Raw genomic sequence first — 20,534 nt, 5'->3', positions numbered from 1 at the left:
TAGGATCTCTTTACCTACTTTCAGTACTAAGGTTGATTTGATCTACTTTACAAAATAATATATTGTATATCGTGTGTTGGCTAGAGTTTTGGAAAGGGTTGTGGTCCTCCCCTGACCCTTTGTTTTATTAGTTTGGTTTTGAACATTTTCCGAGGCATCCCTGTCCCTAAAAGTTTTAGGGATGGGTTGCTTGGAGAAGGCCTAGAAATATGTACCTGCATATTTTTTATTAAAAAAATAATAACAGACACAAATAAGAGATGATCATTTAAGCATTACTTGTTGAATGATGATGTGGCAAAATTTAAATCAATCATTTTATAATTATTTCTTATGCAGCTATTAAATATCAAGGTTCAAAAAACTTAAAATAAAGTGAAACAAATTCTATATTTCTTGTGTACAAATAATTGTCATAATGGTAATGGGTGACCATATTAGTACAACTGGTAACATGTGTAATAAGGTTGTAGTTCAAGTTTATTCCCTCCAAATTATGAATAAAAAAATTATAGCATACCTTTGCCCTATAGGTGCACATTTAAGATAATAAAAAATATAACTACCTACATAACAAATGCCATCAAATGCTTAGCGTTGATCATGATAAAAATCATGTCCTGATAATGATACAAAACACTTAATCAAGATTTGATTAATGATTATGAAATCAGCATAATATTATGCAACAATAATTAGTGGACGCAATAATGTTCTGCCTCCTAATCCTCTAGCTCTCTTGAAAGCCACAAGTGGTCTCTTTTATACCGTCCAAAATTATATGAAGATTTTTGACTACCTGTTCATGTAAGGAACAAAAGAAATGAGGTTAAAATTTGAGATAAATCTACATTAATGAAACGATTGCTGAAACATCCTTCCATAATTGGTCAACTAAGAGCAGATAAAATTGATCACTTAATGTAGAAACAAATATTTATATTTCAATATTTGCCAAGGTCATAGTATCATTTAAGAAAAGAATAAACGACCATGTTAAAGCTCTAACGGTTTTTTCTTTATAAAGCATCTATACGCTAAACAGGTAAATTTTTAGCAAAGAAACCTTGTAGCTATAGATTGCATCTTAAGGTAAAACTTGAGCAATATTGCTAAGTGTATGGGCTAAAACAAGAATGCATATAGAGAAGCATCTAGAGCACCAAAATCACTTACACCTGAACATAATGCTTTGAATAGAATGAAATAAAATTACTTATGTAAATAGTAACCTTGAAAAATTTATGAGTGCTGTGTCTCAAAAAGCATAGGGAAGAAACTCTGAGGAGTAAGCCAAAGAGTCTTTTTTCATTGCCCTTTCTCAAGATTCTGTGAGTGTTTCATGCATGGTGAACAAAGGTTGCTTAGCTATTCAATTGATTCTGTGTGTTGTTGAGCATTGGAAAGAACGGTATTTTTGTCTTTTTAATAGTGCTACAGAATTTTACAAGATTACAAGTCAACGAAATTTCTTTTGATTAATCCTTAAACAAATATACCGACACTGATAACAGAAGAGGGAGATGTAAAGAAAACATTTTTTTGATACTGAGGAAAAGCTGTGGAAAGAGACAACGAACCAGGGATTGTGACTTTGCAGCACAGATTTTCCCTATTTCCGTACTATAAGAAAGGAAGATCTCTTGAAGTAGAGTACAAGTTGGCAAAGAAAATGCTCAAATGTTCTAATATTATGAATCCTAAAATGGCAGGTGGGAATACAATAGAAGTCTACAGATTGTTACCTATATGCATTACAGTCTACAAAATAATATATTGAATAATTACAATTAAACTCCTGATTTTTCTTTAGCAATCTGGAAATAGCACTTGGAAATTTTCTGGAAATGATGCTCCAATTCTTGAAAAATGTTCAAAAAGGGTAAGGAAATTGCTCAGGTCTGCATGAAATTTACTGGTTTTTCTTTCAAGAATCAATTCTTTTCAACTACTTTTAATTTGTTTCTTGATGAAATTTGCTCAGATCTGGGTATGAATAACCTGCATCTCCTTCACAATTTGCCACCTCTAGCCTTCAATGTTGAGTCCTTATTGTCTTAATTCTCAATCATACAATTACTTTCCTCATTTGTTCTACTTCAAAATCTGATTTGCATACATAAATCGCACTTACTGCTGCTTCTTATCTGCTGCAAACTGATTTGAATAGCATTGCAAAATGACTTTCCCTCCACCTTGCATTAATAGGCGCTCCACCTAGTGATTTGATTTTTGACAAAGGGGGTCCACTATGCAATAATTAACATTGTTTTTTTTCAAATTTTCACATTGCCTTTTACTCCAATCCAAGTCGGCCCTCTCTTTGCTTTACATTTTGGAGTTTACACTCTAGATCATTTCACATGTTTTGCTCCATTCTCCAAGCTGACCTTGCCTTTATTCACCTTGAGTGGGTATATGGGGTACATGCAATGCTAAGCAAAATTCCAAGATATTCATGCATTGCTACGTGTGATTGTAAGGTAGCCTTGCAGAGTTTGGAGGAGTTGCAAGATGAACATGCAATTTTAAGAGGGATTGCAAGGTTGCAATACAATGTTAATTGAAATTGCAAGGTTGACATGCAATGTCAAACGAAATTGCAAAACTGATGTGCAATGTTAGGGGAAATTGCAAAGTTGATGTGCAATGTTGAGCGAAACTGCAAAGTTGATGTACAACGTCTCCTTTGTAATTTTGAGCAGAACTTGCATGTAGATCAACAATTTTAAGAGAAATTTCATATAATTCTTGCAATTTGTAGTAGAATTTGAACCTTGTCTTTTGCACGATTCTAAGTGGAAATTGCACGTTGCTTTGCACACTTTTGTTAAATCAATTTTGAAACTTATTGCAAATTTCAAACTTCCCTTTCATTCTACATCACTTTCACACTTTTATTCCTTCATTCTTCACTTTCTTACTTTTACACAAGGGATTTGAATCTACCTTATTTTCCTATCTTGTAAATAAGACCTTACGAGGAATCCTCCTTGCTATGGAATTGAAACCTTGGATTTTCCTTGTCATTTCCTTCTCAAGCTTGGAATTCTCCATCATTTTTCTCTTCTAATACACATTTCACTTTCTTGCCAACTTTTTGACAACATTTCTTGATCAAGCGAAGTTTCCTCATGATTTTGCATTTTATCATTGAATTCCTAGTCCACGAGATAGGTGCTATTGAGCAACATTTAGACATTTTCATTGAATCTTGACCATTTGAAAAGGATATTATGCAATTCACTCCCTACCATGAACTCCTATCCATTTCATGAATTGATCATTGCATTTCTCTAGATTAACAAGGGTTTACAACCTTTCAAATGGCTAGGAAGTTAAGAGACCAAAATTATTGCAAAGCTTAAGAAAAACTAAGCAAAACAACTAAGCTAACGAGCAAAAAAGGGGGGTGTGTTTACAACACAACATTAGTGCCAATTCAAAAAACTGTTCTTGAACATTTCAAAGATACAAATCCATTCCGTACCCAGAATCTTCGGATAATTATTTCCAACCTATCAACCGACTAGGACATATAGTCGAGCGAAGAAAAACCACAAATTGGACCAAGGCACTTCATCTTTGATTACCCAAGTGTGTGCAAATGCGTTCATTCCATCTCAAAGACCATTGAAATCTCTAGAATCCATCATGACAAGCTATGTGAGTAGTCTTACGTCAAAAGAAACTTGGATATTGCCTCACTACCAATCAGGCGTCCATAGCCCCAACGAGGTTATCGTTGTAATTCCCACGAACATTGTTCCATTGCCAGCCAAGCGTCCATAGCCCTGATGAAAATATTCACATCTTCCCAAAGCCAAATATTTTGATATTTCTCTTTTCATTTCATTTCTTTCTTCTTTTTTCTTCTTTTCTTTTTTTGTTGAAACTGCTTTTCTCACATATTTTTTGCAATTTGGCCCATAAGCCGTGAAGCTCATAATGGGTTTGAGAATTACAATGGCGCTAAAGTAGGGATTTAAGATTTTTCACTAGCCACGATTTCTCCTAAGAAATTGCAATATCTTAGAGCAATTGATTATGTGTAAAAGATATAGTAATCATGAGATTTTAGTATCAAGACACAATAGATGATTCCCTTCAGAGTCAAGGACAAATCCTCACCAAATGATAAAGCTGGAGAGAATAACCTCAAATTCTAAAAAACTTCATAAATATTTACCCAAGAAATGAAGTGGACATAAAATCAAAATCATGCCGATGTATGCCAAAAACTAAGTTGCCAGATTCTTCCAAAAATTCTCAGGGTCCCAATTCAGTTCTGCTGGAATTCTGGTCCTTTACAAATTTGCTGCAAATTCTTCCAAGGTCCTGAATTTGCCTTGTGGGTTTGCTAAAAAGGAACTAAGGAGAATTTTGGGGAATTTGCAGCGAATTTCAAATTCAGTAGCAGAACCCAGGACGAATTTGGGCGCTAAACATGTTTTTTAAATTTTTTTAACAAGTTTTTTTATTGCCTATTTTGGTCAACTCGACCCTCCAACCCTAAAATAGACCACTAAAGAGGCCAAAAAGACCCTCCAACTCTATTAGCATAGTTGACACTTGACAATGCTGAATTATGAATTTATTTGCTGCTGCATATATGTATATATTTTTTATCTTTTAATTTTATATGTTTTTGTATGGACAAACCCAAAGCGAACCCAAACCCACCCTCAAAAAAATTTGAAAGAATTTGCGAACCCAAATCCGAACCGGGACCGACAGTTTACGCCAAAAACATAATACCCTTCTCACAAACAAAGCTCCCACAAAGGAAACTAAAACTAAGCAACAAATAACACTAACGCAAAATATAAAAAAGAAAACAAACTAAAACCACTCGAGCCAGTTGACCCAAGGCATATCCACAACTAGGCTAAGCAAAGAAAAACTAAACTAAAATAGATGGAACGGAAACCTACTCTAGAGCTGAAAAACAAACTAAGCTATGTACAAAACACCTAGAGCAAACAAGACTCAAAGGACCTAAATATATACAAGACCTTACATGATTTCTCAAAATATTCAACGGTAACAAGGCATTGGTCATGGTTCGAAGTTTTGCAAATTTGTCTTTGAATTTAGAGAAATGTCCTTTCACTATGCAACCTTCATATTCAACGAAAAGATCATGCAATATTAACAACTTAGGCAATTCATTGGGTCCATGATTTATCCACACACGAGTTGTTTTTCCTAAACTTCCATAATCAATCTGATAACCTTAAAAACTAATGGTAAGGAAAGAGACAACCTGGCATGCTTTGTCCTCAAATGGACATTCGTGTTTGCCATTAATAGAATATTAAAATAATGTTAATTTTAGTATTAATGCTCAATAGTGTATATTCTATTTTAGTTAGATCGTCTACGATCTTCTCAGCAGTTTCTTATTAGAAACTTGCTATTCTTGTAAATATTCTTGTATTATTTATGAGCGCCTTGCTCATTCTGTTAATGTATCAATTCTTTGAAATCCATATGCTTCTGCATTTGTTTTATGGCATCAGAGCTATAGGAGAAATTTTTTCGAAATTTTTTTAATTCTAATCTCCAATTAGTGGAAATTTTCGAAATTATTTCTGGTTTTGAAAAATCCATCTAGGGTTTTTCAGTTTCCTAGCTCCTGTGACTACCTCGCGGGTTTGTACAGTCACGTTTTTTTGCGACCTGTGTTCGGCGGCGTTCGTGGTTGGTGCGTGACCTGCAGAGTCGTCGCGACCTGTGTTCGGCGGTGTTCGTGGTGGTGCGCGACCTGCAGAGTCGTCGTGACCAGTGCTCCGTCTGTCCACCACCTTCGTGTGTCTGCGACCTCCGTGTGTCCGCGACCTGCACCCTCGGCGTCGCGACCTGCAACCCTCGATGTCGCAACCTGCACCCTCGGCGACGCGACACGACCTGCAAACGCGTCGCAACCTGCACCCTCGGCGATGCGACACGATCTGCAAACGCGACGCAATCTGCACCTTCGGCGACACAATTTTTTTCTGAGCAAATCATGGCTTCCATGACCCTCTGTTTTTTCGATTAAGGTGTTTAACTTCCAGTTTTCATCGAAAATAAATTTTTCTTGCAGATTCTTGGTGGGTTTTTCGAAACCTAATCTGGGTAGTTGCCCGATTTTTCTGGGTGCATCGTTTTCCGTGCCTCGATTTTCGAGCCAACAAATTTGAATTTGGTTTTCAGATTCCCTCTGGGTTTTCTCTCATCTTTCAGTACATTGGGAAACATGCAAATGGCATCTCTCACCAATCTGATGTTAGAAGGCAGTCAACGCTTTAATGGCCACAATTACAACATCTGGAAACAGCATATGTTGACCATTTTTGAATATAGGTGTCTTGACCAGCTTGTTTTGGGAAAAGAGCTCAGTCCTGGTACACCTAGTGCAGATCAAGATAAGTTTGATGAACGCAATCAGGAGGCAATTATGCTTCTCAAACTCTCAGTGACTGATGATCAGTTACCGCAGATTCCTTCCGGCAAGACAGCTTCCGACATCTGGAAGCATCTGAAGGAATTGCATGAGACATCCGACAAGAGTCGAGCATTCTTTCTAAAGAATCAGCTGTTCTCCATTATGATGGATGAACGTATGTCCTTACAGGAACACCTCACGAGGATTAAGGACATTCGAGATCAGCTCGAAGCTATTGGTCGGACTATGGAGGAAGAAGACATGGTAGTAATCACTCTGAAAAGTCTTCCGAAATCGTATGAACACTTCATTGAGACCCTCAATATTACTTCCACTAATGTTGATCTGAAGTTTTCAGAATTGTGCACCAAACTTCTACAGCAGGATCATTGGAAACAACAGTTTGGTAGTGGTACTACATCAGCCTCCTCGGAAAATGCTTTCACAGCCCAATCCTTTCATAAGGATAAAGGCAAATTTCAGTCCTCTCAGTCTTCTCAGCAGAAAGGCTCTTCTCAGACACAGGATGGAGCTAAGAAGAAGAATGTGCAGTGCAATTACTGTCACAAGTACGGCCATATGAAGAAAGATTGCCGTCAGAGGCTCGCTTTTGAACAAAAGAAGCAGGGAGGGTCACACCAGAAGGCGCATGTTGCTGAACATTCCGAGCAGAAGGAGTCTGCCTTTTATGCCTTTATGGCTAAGAGGTCTTCAGATCATGCCAGGTCTTCTGCTTGGTACATCGACTCTGGTGCATCACGTCACTTTTCTCATCGGCGTGACTGGTTTACAGACTTCTCACCTTTCAGTGATTCCGTTGTATTTGGCGGAGGTGAGGAGTATACAGTTGTTGGCAGAGGCACTGTTCAGATACAATCTGGTGGTAGGACTCTCCTTTTTTTGAATGTGTACTATGTTCCTGGAATGGAACTTAATCTGCTCTCTGTCAGCTAGATTATGAGGAATTCTCCTCAACTAGATGTGGTGTTCAGTGCTCACAAGTGTTCCATCATTGATCAGGAGACTCGTCTTACTGTTGCTGTTGGTCTAGAGGATCATGGCCTATATAGGCTTCTTGACACTGGTGATTCTCCTGAAGTGGCTCTGGTAGCTCGTGTTTCTCCTCTCAGCACTTTGTGGCATCAGAGATATGGACATACAACATTCAGTATCTCTCTCAGCTATCTCAGGAGGGACTTGTTTCAAGGTTACCTAATATTCAGACTCAGCATCTTGGAGTATGTGGCGCCTGTCAAGCTGGCAAACAGCATCGGACTTCATTCACACATGGAAAGTCTTGGCACACATCTAAGGTACTTCAATTACTTCATGCTGATATTTGTGGTCCTATGAATACATCTTCTGTTACTGGTTGCAAATACTTTTTGCTTATTGTAGATGATTTTAGTAGAAAGATGTGGGTGTACTTTCTTAAACATAAATCAGATGTATTTAGTATCTTTCAGAAGTTTAAGTCCTTTGTTGAAAAAGAGTCTGGACATAGCATCATTACTCTTAGGACAGATAACGGGGGGGAATTTTGTTCTTCTGCATTCTCCAACTTTTGTGATACCCATGGCATCAAACGCCAATTGACTACACCCTACACTCCTCAGCAAAACAGTGTTGTCGAGCATCGCAATCGTACGGTTGTTGAGATGGCTCGCTCTATGTTACAACACAGGAGTGTTCCGAATAAGTATTGGGCTGAAGCAGTGTTTACTGCTATCTACCTCCTTAACCGTTCTCCTACTCAGGCTGTTAAGGGGAAGACTCCAGAAGAGGTTTGGTCTGGTCGGAAGCCTAAGATCAACCACCTGAAGGTTTTTGGCTCTGTTGCCTATGTTTGGATTCCAGATGCTAAGCGCTCCAAGTTGGATTCCAAAAGTCAGAAACTCATGATGACAGGTTATAGTGATCACCATAAGGCCTACAGACTGATAGATATAGACACTGAACGTCTTATCTTCATTCGTGATGTTGTATTTGATGAAGACAGAGGATTCTTTCAGTCCCTTCTTCTGAGCAGAGTTCTGAGAATCAGCCTCACAGTGTTCTTATTCCATTAGGTTCGCCTGATGGGAGGGATGATGCAGAATCTATTTTCGATGATGCACTGCCTGAGTTCCCTTCGGAGAATAATCCTCCTCCTGCTACTCCTGTTCCTGATCCTGAGCCTCTTCCAGCTCCTCCAGATGTTAGCACGTCTACTCTCCGGCCTAAATGGTGGGCCAAGACCATTGGTGATCTCAGGGATACTGAGCTCATTGAGGATAGAACCTCTCGTAATAAGAGCAAACAGCAGCATACAGTTAATTTTGCTCTCATGGCTAACATACACAGTGTTTTTGAGCCTCAGACATACTCAGAGGCTAAAGGTATACCTGAGTGGGAACAAGCTATGGAAGTTGAGTTCCAGAGTCTTCAGAAGAATCACACTTGGGCCCTTTCTGATCTTCCTTCAGGGAAGAAGCCCATTAGCTGCAAATGGGTGTACAAAGTAAAATACAAAGCTGATGGAACCCTAGACAAGTATAAGGCTTGTCTTGTTGCTCGTGGGTTCTCACAAAAAGAAGGCATTGACTATGAGGAGACTTTTGCTCCTATAGCCAAAATGAGTACCATACGGCTCGTTCTTGCCTTGGCAGCCCAGTTCAGTTGGAAAGTCCATCAGATGGACGTTAAGAGTGCTTTTTTGAATGGTGACTTACAGGAAGAAGTCTACATGACGCAACCCCCAGGATTCAAGATTGCTGGTCAAGAACAGAAGGTCTGTAGACTAGTCAAAGCACTCTATGGTCTGAAACAAGCTCCTCGAGCTTGGTACATGAAAATTGATAAGTACCTGACAGATCATGGTTTTCAGAGGAGTCCATCTGATGCAAACTTGTATATCAAGCATACTAGTAATGATATTCTGTTTGTGGTTGTCTATGTGGATGACTTAATCATTACTGGCAGTTCAGCACATTTGATCACTGGGATCAAACAAGATTTGTGCCGCACCTTTGATATGACAGATTTGGGACTTCTACATTACTGCTTAGGAGTTGAAGTCTAGCAGACTGAGAACAGTATCTTTCTCTCTCAGTCCAAGTATGCCAGAAGTCTTGTGGACAGGTTCAGAATGCAGGATTGCAAACCCGGCTCTACTCCTATGGAACCCGGGCTCAAATTTTCAGCTCAGTCATCTTCACCAGTTGTGGATGAATCTCTGTTCAGGCAACTAGTGGGCAGCCTCATCTATCTTACTGCCACTAGACCTGACATCAGTTTTGCAGTGAGCTACATTTCACGCTTCATGACAGCTCCCAAGGCTGATCATTGGATAGCAGCGAAGCGTGTGCTGCGTTATGTGAGTGGCACTCCTGATTATGGACTTCTGTACACTCGGAGTTCTGATCCTATACTCAGTGGCTACACAGATTCTGACTGGGCAGGTTCGGTTGATAACCGTACGTCTACAGCAAGGTATGTGTTTAGTTTGGGATCTGGTGCTGTCACATGGACTAGTAAGAAGCAGCAGGCAGTGGCTCTCTCCTCGACAGAAGCAGAGTATCGAGGAGCAGTTAAGGCATCTTGTGAGGCGGTTTGGCTTCGATGAATGCTTGCGGATATGCATGTCTCCCAGGCAGGTCCTACTCCCTTGTTCTGTGATAATCAGGGAGTGCTCAAACTCGCCAAGAATTTAGTCTTCCATGAAAGAACCAAGCATGTGGAAACTCATTGTCACTATATTCGACAACTGGTTGAAGACAGATCCATCCAGTTGCTGTATGTTCCTACCTCGGAGCAGCCAGCAGACATCTTCACCAAGCCCCTTGGTCCTGATAAATTTGTAAAATTCAGGGGGTCTATAGGTGTAGTTAATAGATTGAGCATTAAGGGAGGGTAATAGAATATTAAAATAATGTTAATTTTAGTATTAATGCTCAATAGTGTATATTCTATTTTAGTTAGATCGTCTACGATCTTCTCAGCAGTTTCTTATTAGAAACTTGCTATTCTTGTAAATATTCTTGTATTATTTATGAGCGCCTTGCTCATTCTGTTAATGTATCAATTCTTTGAAATCCATATGCTTCTGCATTTGTTTTAGCCATTCATCACTTCAGAAGGTTGGAGTTGATGATGTAGCATTCCACTTGCATCAACATCATATTCGTCAATGAGCAATGCAAATTGAAAATCATATTCAAATTTGAATGCAAGAGAATGGAGTATTTCTCCTAATTGTCTATCTTCATGTTGCATAAACCATGCATCCTTGTGCAGCTCTGTAAGCATATCTTCAAAAACTAGGGTCTCTTTGAGAGGTTGACCTTTAAATACTTTCTCCAGTTGTTCCTCAAATACAATCTCCATGTTTGAAGATTGATTACCCTCTGAAAACTCTTCATCATGAACAATTGGTAAATCTTCATTTGAATCTTCCTCTTCCTATTGCAAAACTGAATGTTCACCAAGGATATCTTCCTCTTGACATATATTTAAGTCACTTCTTTAAATTGTAAGACATCAAATAATGACAAATCTTGACAATCCTTTGCATCACTTGTTTCTTTTGCCAAGTTCTCCATTTTAGATTCTTAATGATTTTTGGTCACAACAACAACTTGTAGCTCTTCTTGCTCTAATACTTCCAAACATTGATCATCACTTGCCACTATTTTGCTTACTTGAATATCTTCCATTGTCACCTTGACTTCCACTTCAACATATTCTTCTTTTGGTGCCATGCATGATAAGGTATCTTTTACTATAGTACATCGATCATTAGGCTCAATCTTGCTATCCTCTTGTAACTCATTTCCTTCACTATCAGATGATGCGGCAACACATTCCTCTGTTCTTTCAAGTTCTATCATGACATACTTCTTAGTTGCAAGGTATGTTCTCCAGATTTTGTCTATGGTGTATTCCTCTACCGCACTTGATTGCTCTGGTAAACCCAACTGAAATTTGACTTGATTGATTGCCATCTTGCATAATGAACATGTAAACTCAGAGTGGGCTATACTATGAATCCCACACCAATTAGGTAGAAGTATTTCTTCCAGACATAATCCATTATCGATACTTAACTGATTTTCAATCCACCTTTGGAATCTTATGAATGCTTCATTTCTGACTTCTAGAACATTGAAATCATCTACTTCGTCAAGTATCATTGGTTTAGGTGTACCTCAAAAGATCTTTCCTTGTAGTGCCACTCTACCCTTGACAACTAAGTTGCAGGGTTTGCCCCCCTAGACCCCTGGTACTGGTCCGGTCCACTTGTGGTCTGGACAGGGTCCGTGATTCATAGGCCTAGTTTGGACCAGGTCGAACTTAGGAGGGCCCAGGGGTCTGATGGCCCAAAAATGATGTTTTTTTTGCAAAATTTAATTTTTTTTTTTGAAATCCACCATATAAAAAATTAAAATATAACCCTCAAAGTGAGTTTTAAAACATTAACTTGGTTCATTTCACACAAGCAACATGACTACAAGCAAGGGGAAACGAAGATGTGGGATATAGAGCCAGAGCATACTAATTTGGATGCTTTCGCTTCTCAGCGTATTGCATTTGATGACTCGGATAGTGAGCAAACTTATAGTGCAAGTGCAAGTGGCATTGACATTGGTTCATCTAATGTCAATGTAAATGACGAGGAGGATGCAGAGGAGGAGAATGAGGATGATGAATAAGAGAATCCATTTGATGATTAAACTTTAAATTGTTGAAAGTTGAAACAATGATACTGGAGTATTTTGTCATTTTGATATTAACTTGATGTATATGATGCTATTAAGTTTTATGGTATGATCATGATGCTATGATTACAAGTTTATGTTGGTTTTGTTGTTTATATGATGCTATGTGACATGCTTATAGGTTGCATATATATAGATGAAATTTAAATGTTTTTGTACTAACGAACCCAAAACCCTTTTCAAATTTTTGCCGTACCAACGTACCGATTCTTTGAACCCAAATCGATGCTTGAACCCTAACCGACAACTTAGCTTGACAAGAAGGTCAAGGAATTCAACTCATCATGTTTAGTTGTATCGTGGATTCTGCATTTTCTTGGTAATGCAAATTGAGACAAACTTTGTGGATGTAACTATGCATTCAAAGCCCACCAAAGCTAGAGAATATCAACTTGAGGACTATCTCGGTCACAAGAAACATGAAACCGCTGCCCATCCATTGAAAATTTAAAATCTTATAATCTTCTATAGACATAAAATAAGTCACTTAATTAAAAAACCATGGTTTAACACTTAATTAATTAAATACGAATAATCCTGAGAAGCTTAAGGACTATTCAACATTTAATTAATTAATTATTTTTATGACACCTTTTAAATAATTAAAATTAGTCATCATTAATTGTTTAATTGATTTCTAAGGTCAAATAAAAGGGGACATTACAGTCTTCCCTTCCTAAAGATTGCTTGTCCTCAAGCAATCTAAACCTGCATGCCAATATTTGAATCCCAAATAAACCTAAAGAATGCCCCATCATAAATCCGTTGTACCATTCTGACACAACTGAACCTGTAGATGGAGGAAATGGGTGTTCGAATCAATGATTCAAACTTGTTCCATCATCCTACTTGCAAGAAACATACATGCCAAGCAAATATCTATACTAAAACACACATGCATGCTACAAAACCCACTCCACTACCTTCCTATCTTCCATGATCTTGCATTTAGACCTTTAGTACTCTTAGATTTTTACCACACCACACAAGAGGCTAAGGAAGAATGGAATGATTGATTGAAAAATGATTAAAAACAAAAGATAAGTACGTTGAAGAACTCAAAATGACATTATAATCCATGAACATCAAGAAGCGAGAGAGCTCAATGTAAGAGGGGCAAATGGTTTTATAGGCATCCTCATAGAAAAAGCAAGTTGAGGGAGCAATGTGGGATTAAAGAAGGTAGTTAGAAATAAAGTTACAAGACTCACCGAGTCCCGAGGCGGGTCGCCCTCGCCGAGGCCAGTGGCCTATCGACTCAGACTCGGCTAAGATTGGCCGGGTTTTGGCAAACTCGTTGAGTCTCAAGGGCTAGACTTTGCTGCCCAAGCAGCAAATAAAAAGTGAAAAAAAAATGGCTTTGTTTTAAATGAAACAAAAGGTTAATGTGTTTTGAGTCTCACCCTAAAAAGTCATTTTTGTTGTTTGAAAACGCGAGGAGAGAAAAAGAGGGTTTTGAGCAAAAAAATAGAGGCATTGAAGAGTAGACCAACAGGTAGATTGAAGAGGAGATTGCAATTGTTGATTGTTTATGCAAGTTTGTAGCTTGCATTCAAGCATTTAAAGGTGTTAAAGAAGGATTTGGAAGAGGTTTCTAGCCAATTTATAAAGGTAAGTACCATTTTTTTGTTATTTTTTGATTTTCTTACTTTCATATTTCCATTTTTTTGTATATTTGTTTTGTTTTTGTTTTATTTTATATTCATGGAAAAAATATGAAAGTTGAAACCCTAGTTTTGTTTTTTTTCTATTATTTATTATTAAGTTTAACTTAATTAGAATAAGAGACATTATGCTGATTTTTTTCATTTATAATATATTGCAGCATAATGTCTCAACCTATTGGTAGTGGAAGTGGTGCCCAAGTTAGACAGGATAAGGCTTGGAAACATGGCATCCCTAGATCAAAAAAGAAGTAACATGTATTTATTGCAAAACAAAATATAATGGGGGAGGTATTAACCGGTTGGAATACCACATTGCACAAATAGAATGCCATGATGCACACCCATGCAAAAAAGCAACCCTTGAGGCTATACGTGAAGTGCAAGATCAATTAGAGGAATTTAAAGAGAAATAAGAATTAAAAAGGAAGCAAATGGAAGAAATGGCAGCCATTGGTGGAGAGGCTTCTTCAAATCCTCGACCACCATTTCCTAGATCTAGAAGTAGTGGTCTGTGGTAGTGTGAGTGTGAGCATTGGGCCTCGAATTGCAGAGTTGAGCGATCACTGATATTGGCTCCTCTGAGCCTTAAACTTCTAGGCTCTAGCTTTTATGTTGATATATGTTTTGCACTTTTGATGACATGGACTTCATCTTCCATGAATTTTGTAAACATTTGACACTTTGTATTTCTAATGTGTTATTTAGTTTATCTTATTTCCTTCAGCTCAAGCCTAAAATTTGCATTTATACTTAGGCAATGAATGTAAACTTGTGTATGTGTTCAAAGTAGCTTCTATTTGATGAGATTATTGTCTCTTTGAGGTTTATTTATTAAAAAATACATGAAACAAGTTTAAAATCGTTAAAATCTTTGAATTTCTTGGGTTTTTCTATTTGTCGAGTCTAGATGCTAAGTTTGAGTTCGAGTCAAAACTCAACTTGTCGAGTCTGAGTCTTGTAACTATGATTAGAAATGAGCAATTATCCCACCTTCTCCAAGTGGATGAAATTGGTAGAGTGAAAGGGGATAAATTGGACATGGGTTTCTGAAAGGATTAATGAATATGTGTTTGTGAAGTGGTGAAGATTAGGGATTCATGAGAATGAATTTATGTAGGAGTTTAATGAATTGATTAAAATTAGAGAAACACAAAATGATATCCATTTAATCGATAGAACAATTATGGTAATGTATAAGGACATTGTATTGAAAAAAAATATGTGACTACAAAACCCAACAACTTTGTCACGCTTTAACACATTGTAAACCAAACCATCCATCATAAAAATCTCTGGATCACAAGGCCAGATTGGGAATCTACTATTCTTGATATCTGATGGCTCTTGCTGCACCACTCTCATTACAACTGAAATTCCAATCTACCAAGACTTTATTTATTTAGCTTATATCCGAACAAACTAACCATCCCATAGAAGCAACCAAGGAGACTTGCAAGAATCAGCTCCTCCTTCCATAGAAGGAAGCACCTCATACCAACCATGCATCCCACTCTTATGTGTCATTTGAAACATGGTCAATCATCTCTGTGAGTGGGTTGAAAGAAAAATAATATACACACCTCACAATGCAATCAATGTGAAATGCATCGGCAGAGTCCCTTGGAAATCTTGAACAATCACTAGGATTCCATATCTCATCATTCTCATTGCATGAACCAAGAGGTGTGTCAGAATTAGATCATGAGTAGATAAGTTTGCATCACCATGCAAAATCTGCTCACCAAGCCTAATGGAATTGCACCCATGATGGTCTATCCTAGCACTATCATCATGTCAAATCTCTTTGATAGTAGAACTGTTGCAGTTACTAAGTAATTGTTCATCACTCCCGAGCTCATTAATTCCTTCAATCATTTGTTCAACCTCTATAGCCCTTGTATCACATTCCTGTTCCTGCGATGTGGCTGCAACAAGTGACTGTCTTCCTGCTTTGTAAAGAGAAAAGTGGGCTAAACTTAACTCAAGTTTAATTTCATCAACTTCTTTCTCTTTCTCTATGAATGCTCTATAAGCCTTGCCTGCAAATTTGGTGGCATGGTCTATGTTCAAAAGAAAATGCAGATGATCTGATTTTATTAATGAAAGGGGTCATTACAAAATCCCAAAGGGCAGGATTTTCAGCTTGATGAAAAATGGGTTGGCTATTGTCTATAGAAATGAAATCAGAAATGTGTATTTTTGTTAAAATTTATATGTAAACCAAAAGGAATATGTAAGGTTCCAAGCATATGATGTCCCGGATTTATGTGATGAGAAAGAAGGAAATATGTACTTAAAAGTAAAAAAGAAAAATCCAATGGATGTTGAAATGGTACATCAAAACATAGAAGAGCTGGTTAAACATGCTTTGAAAGAATAAGAATTTAGTGTTGAAAACAGAGATGAAGCAAAGCCGGTTAATGGTACTTTTGAGTTTTGACTGTGATACATCCAAGGGCAGTATCAATATAAAATGCTGCTGAAAATTGTCCCTGTTCTATAGTTTGATCCTAATGAAATATGGTGACCATGGCCAGTTAAGATGCTGATTTTTAATGCTGACTTTTACTTTCCCAGGCTTTTGTAGCTGTCCCTGTGGTGGTTTCTTTCTAAGTATTGGCTCTTCATTTTGTGTAGAAATTTTGATACAATGGTCCTTACCATTGTACTGGCCTAGTCGGACATCAAATTTCGTAACCTTCCTTTTTAGTAAGCTATTTTTTTTATTTTATTTTTTTAAAATGGCAGAAGAAATAACCTCCTGCCAAAAGCAAGATAGGATAATATACTGTACTAAATGTCAACTACACAAAGGGGAGGACGTAGCATACAAAATATGTAATTTGCACAACACACAACTATTCGTCATAGTGGTCATCAAGGATGTGAAAAATATGAGACATCCTCCCATAATCAGATTAAGGTTAAATGTTTGCTTAAGCTATAAGGATGTTGAACTCAAAATTTTCATAGCAGGAGAAAATAGGATTTATTTTCCTCTTCAATTGAGGATATCAGATGATCAATGTTGAACCCAAACTGTTCATAGCAGGAGAAAATAGCACTTATTTTCCTCTCCAATTGAGGATATGAGATGATCTTTTTCTAAACACTTTGAGAACCAGATAATTTTGATCTTCTGATAAATTTTATCTGGAGTCATTACTAATGAAAATCATAAAATTTAGTATTGTATTTTCTGATTGAAATACTTCTTCAATGTTCAGCAAGTGTGGTTTGCATTGTTGACCTGAGTATATCAGTATTAGAAGCTTGTTTCCCTAATAATATTCAATTTTTTCTATAAAAAAAGAAAGAAAACAAACCTATCTTCTTATGTTTTCAAATTTGTATACTCTGTGACTACATTTGGTCTGGAAGACAGCATTATATTGTGGGGCCGCCCACAATTATACTTACAATTTAAAATATCACCTCCATAAAAAAGGTTACATGCTCAAATTGTAACCACCAATAAGAAGAATGCAGCTGAGTGGAATTTAAACTCCAGTACATAGACCATGAACAAAACATGGATGAATAAGTAGGCCAAGAACAACACAATGATACTCCATTTCTTCTATTGCTTCCAATATCTAGAGAAATCAGATCAGCTGAGTCATTCAGACACTTTAATTGGAAGGAACTGTGTCTTATCACCATCTAGACATCTAATAAATATGATTAATACCTCAGATTTGATGATGTTGATGCTAGTAGGCAACAACAACAGTCCATATGAATTGAATTTATGCTAGATCAGTTGCTAAAAGTAGCCTTCAGAATTGAGCCACCATAATGCACCACAGGCAGCAGATCCCATTGCTAACTTTTTACTTCTCATAGCCTCCCCCAAGCACTCAACAGAAACATTTCCAGGGAGTCTTAACACAACCATATACGTGAAACTGCATAACATAATAAAGAGTCTAAGATTTACACTTTAAAAGAAATCATATATTGTCAATCTTAAGTGTAACTTTCCAAAGAGGTATTGACCTATAGAATCATTCATCTAAATCTCATACTCATATTTAGTCTTAATATTAATTTCATGGCATTCCTAGCATATGATGCACCTAACTATGTGCATGAAACTAATTCCTTTACCTTCTTTGGTGTGGCAAGCCATCCTCTTTACAGCAGACCCATAATGGTGACTCCCACCTCTGCTTTTGACAGAATTCATTGAGGTTGGATATTGCAGATCCTAAATACTGTGAGTTACCTGAGCATACGTTAGGTCTCATAAGTCCATTAAAATTTAAAAGAGATCACTCATTTTGGAAATCTCAAGAAGTACTAATTTATGTACAAGGAATGTGTAGATCTCAAGTAAAGAAACCAACAGATTATTTGATTCCTCAGCACAATAGGCATGAAGGTAAGCATCTTGGATACAGACCTGTGGAATAATTTGCAGATGGTGACTGATACCCAGAAGATTTAACATCTGATTCAATACATTGATGGCAGTCTGGTTGTTCATCTTCAGAAGTTGTAGCTTGTGCTGTAGAACTATATGTCAGAGTATCTTGTTTGCATTCTATGTTTTGAATTGTTGATGACGTACGGTTTTCCGACAAGATATCTGAAAATGGCTGATGATTCCCATGCTTAGTCAAGGTGCTCTCCTGTACTGAGGGTACAGCATCCATATTGATTTCAACTGGATCTTTTGAAAACATCCTCTTCTTCTCAGATGTATTTGAGAAAGAAGATTTAGAAATAGAAGGATTTAAAGCTTGATGTTTCCCACTAAACATAATTTCTAGGCCTGGTCTGTATGTTTTATCATTACCAATAAGCACAGCATTGTTCTTTTTACATGTTCTGAAAAACACTTCCAAAGATTTATTTGGATGCTCTAAGTTATAAGCCTGCAAAATCCATTCCAATAAGACTGATTTAGAGTTAAGTAATGAGTCAACATCTACAGAAAGCTGTACAAGATAGAGAAAAAAGAAATGCCTATTATAATGCTTCCATTTAAAAAAATTGAAAAGCACATTCTATTAATCATGTAACGTTCGCTGTTTCCACAAGACCAATCAAACTGAAGAGGCCATTTACACAAAATGAGATTAAAATACATTTTCATTAGTAAACCATGAACTTGATGCTTATTTGACAATCGAAATGGTTTTAATCTGGAGATTCATAAGGATTCTACTATTAAACACCCACATGCAATGCTTGAAATTGTTTTATTATTGATTATAGGTTCAAAGTAAATAGGATTAATGTTCTCCTAGTTCAATTCTAATACAACATGGAAACTTGATTTGTTAGACTGGAGCATAATTTGCAAACTTGGATTTGCCAAAAACTTGGCAGACACAAGTTTGACTTGGACTTGGTGATTTGGCAAAAATTTGGCATGCATGAGTTGCTCCTATAAACTTGCCAAGTACTCACCATAAGTTACTTTGTAAACTCACCGGAAACTCGGTGAGTTGGAGGTTGATTTACATGATGCAGAAAATCACTCACATGTACTCAGTGAGTTTGCAATTTATGAACTGGAGTATTAGTTACACATTCTTATCTACAATGCATTAATAAATAAAAGCACACAATTAGATAAAGTTAAATGAATGCTATGAAAAGGTATAATGTATTGGGCTCTTAATTTTTTTTGAGATTACTACATGGTATTATATTTCTTATTAAAGAAAAGCATTATATTATTATTGGATAAAGTACAAAATTCAAATGTTTTGAGCTTAAACATGGATGATACAAAAGACGTTTAGAGAAAAGGTAGCAAAAAATGCATATGATCTAGTGAAGTACAAAACCTTGGGATGGAAAAGATTTCTTCTTGCCTGTAGACGCAGCTGAAGATGGTCTTCCTTTTGTGTTTGAATGCTTGCAGATTCCCAATCAGCAAACTGAATAGGTGGTGACTATTGCCTTTTTGTGAACTTTGTGCCTTAATAACTTCTAAAATCTCACTCAGAGTTTCACTTATATTAGCAAGTGCAATGTGGACAGAAGAGTCCTTGAAACGGGATATCATATTTATTAGAAAGCATGAGATGGTTCCAAATAGGACGTGATGTCCAAATCTTACTTTTAAGCTTACTTTAATAAGATATGATCAAGGGTGGCAGTCTTGATAACAATCTTTAAATAGTAAGATAATAGCAAGAGATTAAGGAATATGGAAACTGTGAAGTCTTATAAATAAGACAGTTTCCTAGTAACATCAAGAAAAATAAGATACTAATCTCAAGATGTGATTACTTCGAATAGGATAAGGAGCGATACATTGTCCATTCACCTTAAATAATAAAGACTTGCAAGCATCCAAGTTATCTTTATGATTGCATCTCAGGTCTGCTAGGAGATACAGTATTGATTTACAGGCAACAGTAGATCAATCATCAAGTCAAGTATCATCACGGCGAGATGAGAGTACTGGATCCAATAATCCTCATCACGGAATAACAGCTATATATAGGAGAGCTGATATAAGGCAATATATGAATCCGTGAAATACGATACAGATTACTGATTAGTGATTAGTTTGGTATGAGATATGCATAGTAACAATAGCATGGGAAGAAAGATGAACAGCAATAATGAAATCGAAAATCATTATGCAAGGAAACAATGTTGCCGTCGGGTTCCAGTAAACATAAGTATTGATCACCGATTACTATGCATTATGCCCTA

General features: G+C 37.0%; 1 protein-coding gene across 2 annotated transcripts in view; it reads right to left on the bottom strand.

Annotated features, from left to right (window-relative positions):
- Window positions 1-371: 371 nt before the first annotated feature.
- The window catches only part of LOC131043928 (endoribonuclease Dicer homolog 4), a 290,003-nt gene continuing 269,840 nt past the window's right edge, over window positions 372-20,534 (bottom strand). For both annotated transcript variants that reach the window (XM_057977166.2, XM_057977167.2), the window contains 4 exons: window positions 18,259-18,733; window positions 17,964-18,081; window positions 17,545-17,761; window positions 372-799 (listed from right to left, as the gene is read on the bottom strand). In XM_057977166.2, coding sequence (XP_057833149.2) covers window positions 17,620-17,761; window positions 17,964-18,081; window positions 18,259-18,733 — 735 coding nt within the window. In that variant the 3' untranslated portion in view covers window positions 372-799; window positions 17,545-17,619. The remainder of the gene's footprint in view (window positions 800-17,544; window positions 17,762-17,963; window positions 18,082-18,258; window positions 18,734-20,534) is intronic.

This window comes from Cryptomeria japonica, chromosome 9 (genome assembly GCF_030272615.1).
Source record: "Cryptomeria japonica chromosome 9, Sugi_1.0, whole genome shotgun sequence".
Lineage (NCBI taxonomy): Eukaryota > Viridiplantae > Streptophyta > Pinopsida > Cupressales > Cupressaceae > Cryptomeria > Cryptomeria japonica.
Note: the sequence above shows the minus strand (reverse complement) of the source record. Positions and strands in the feature narration are given on the sequence as shown.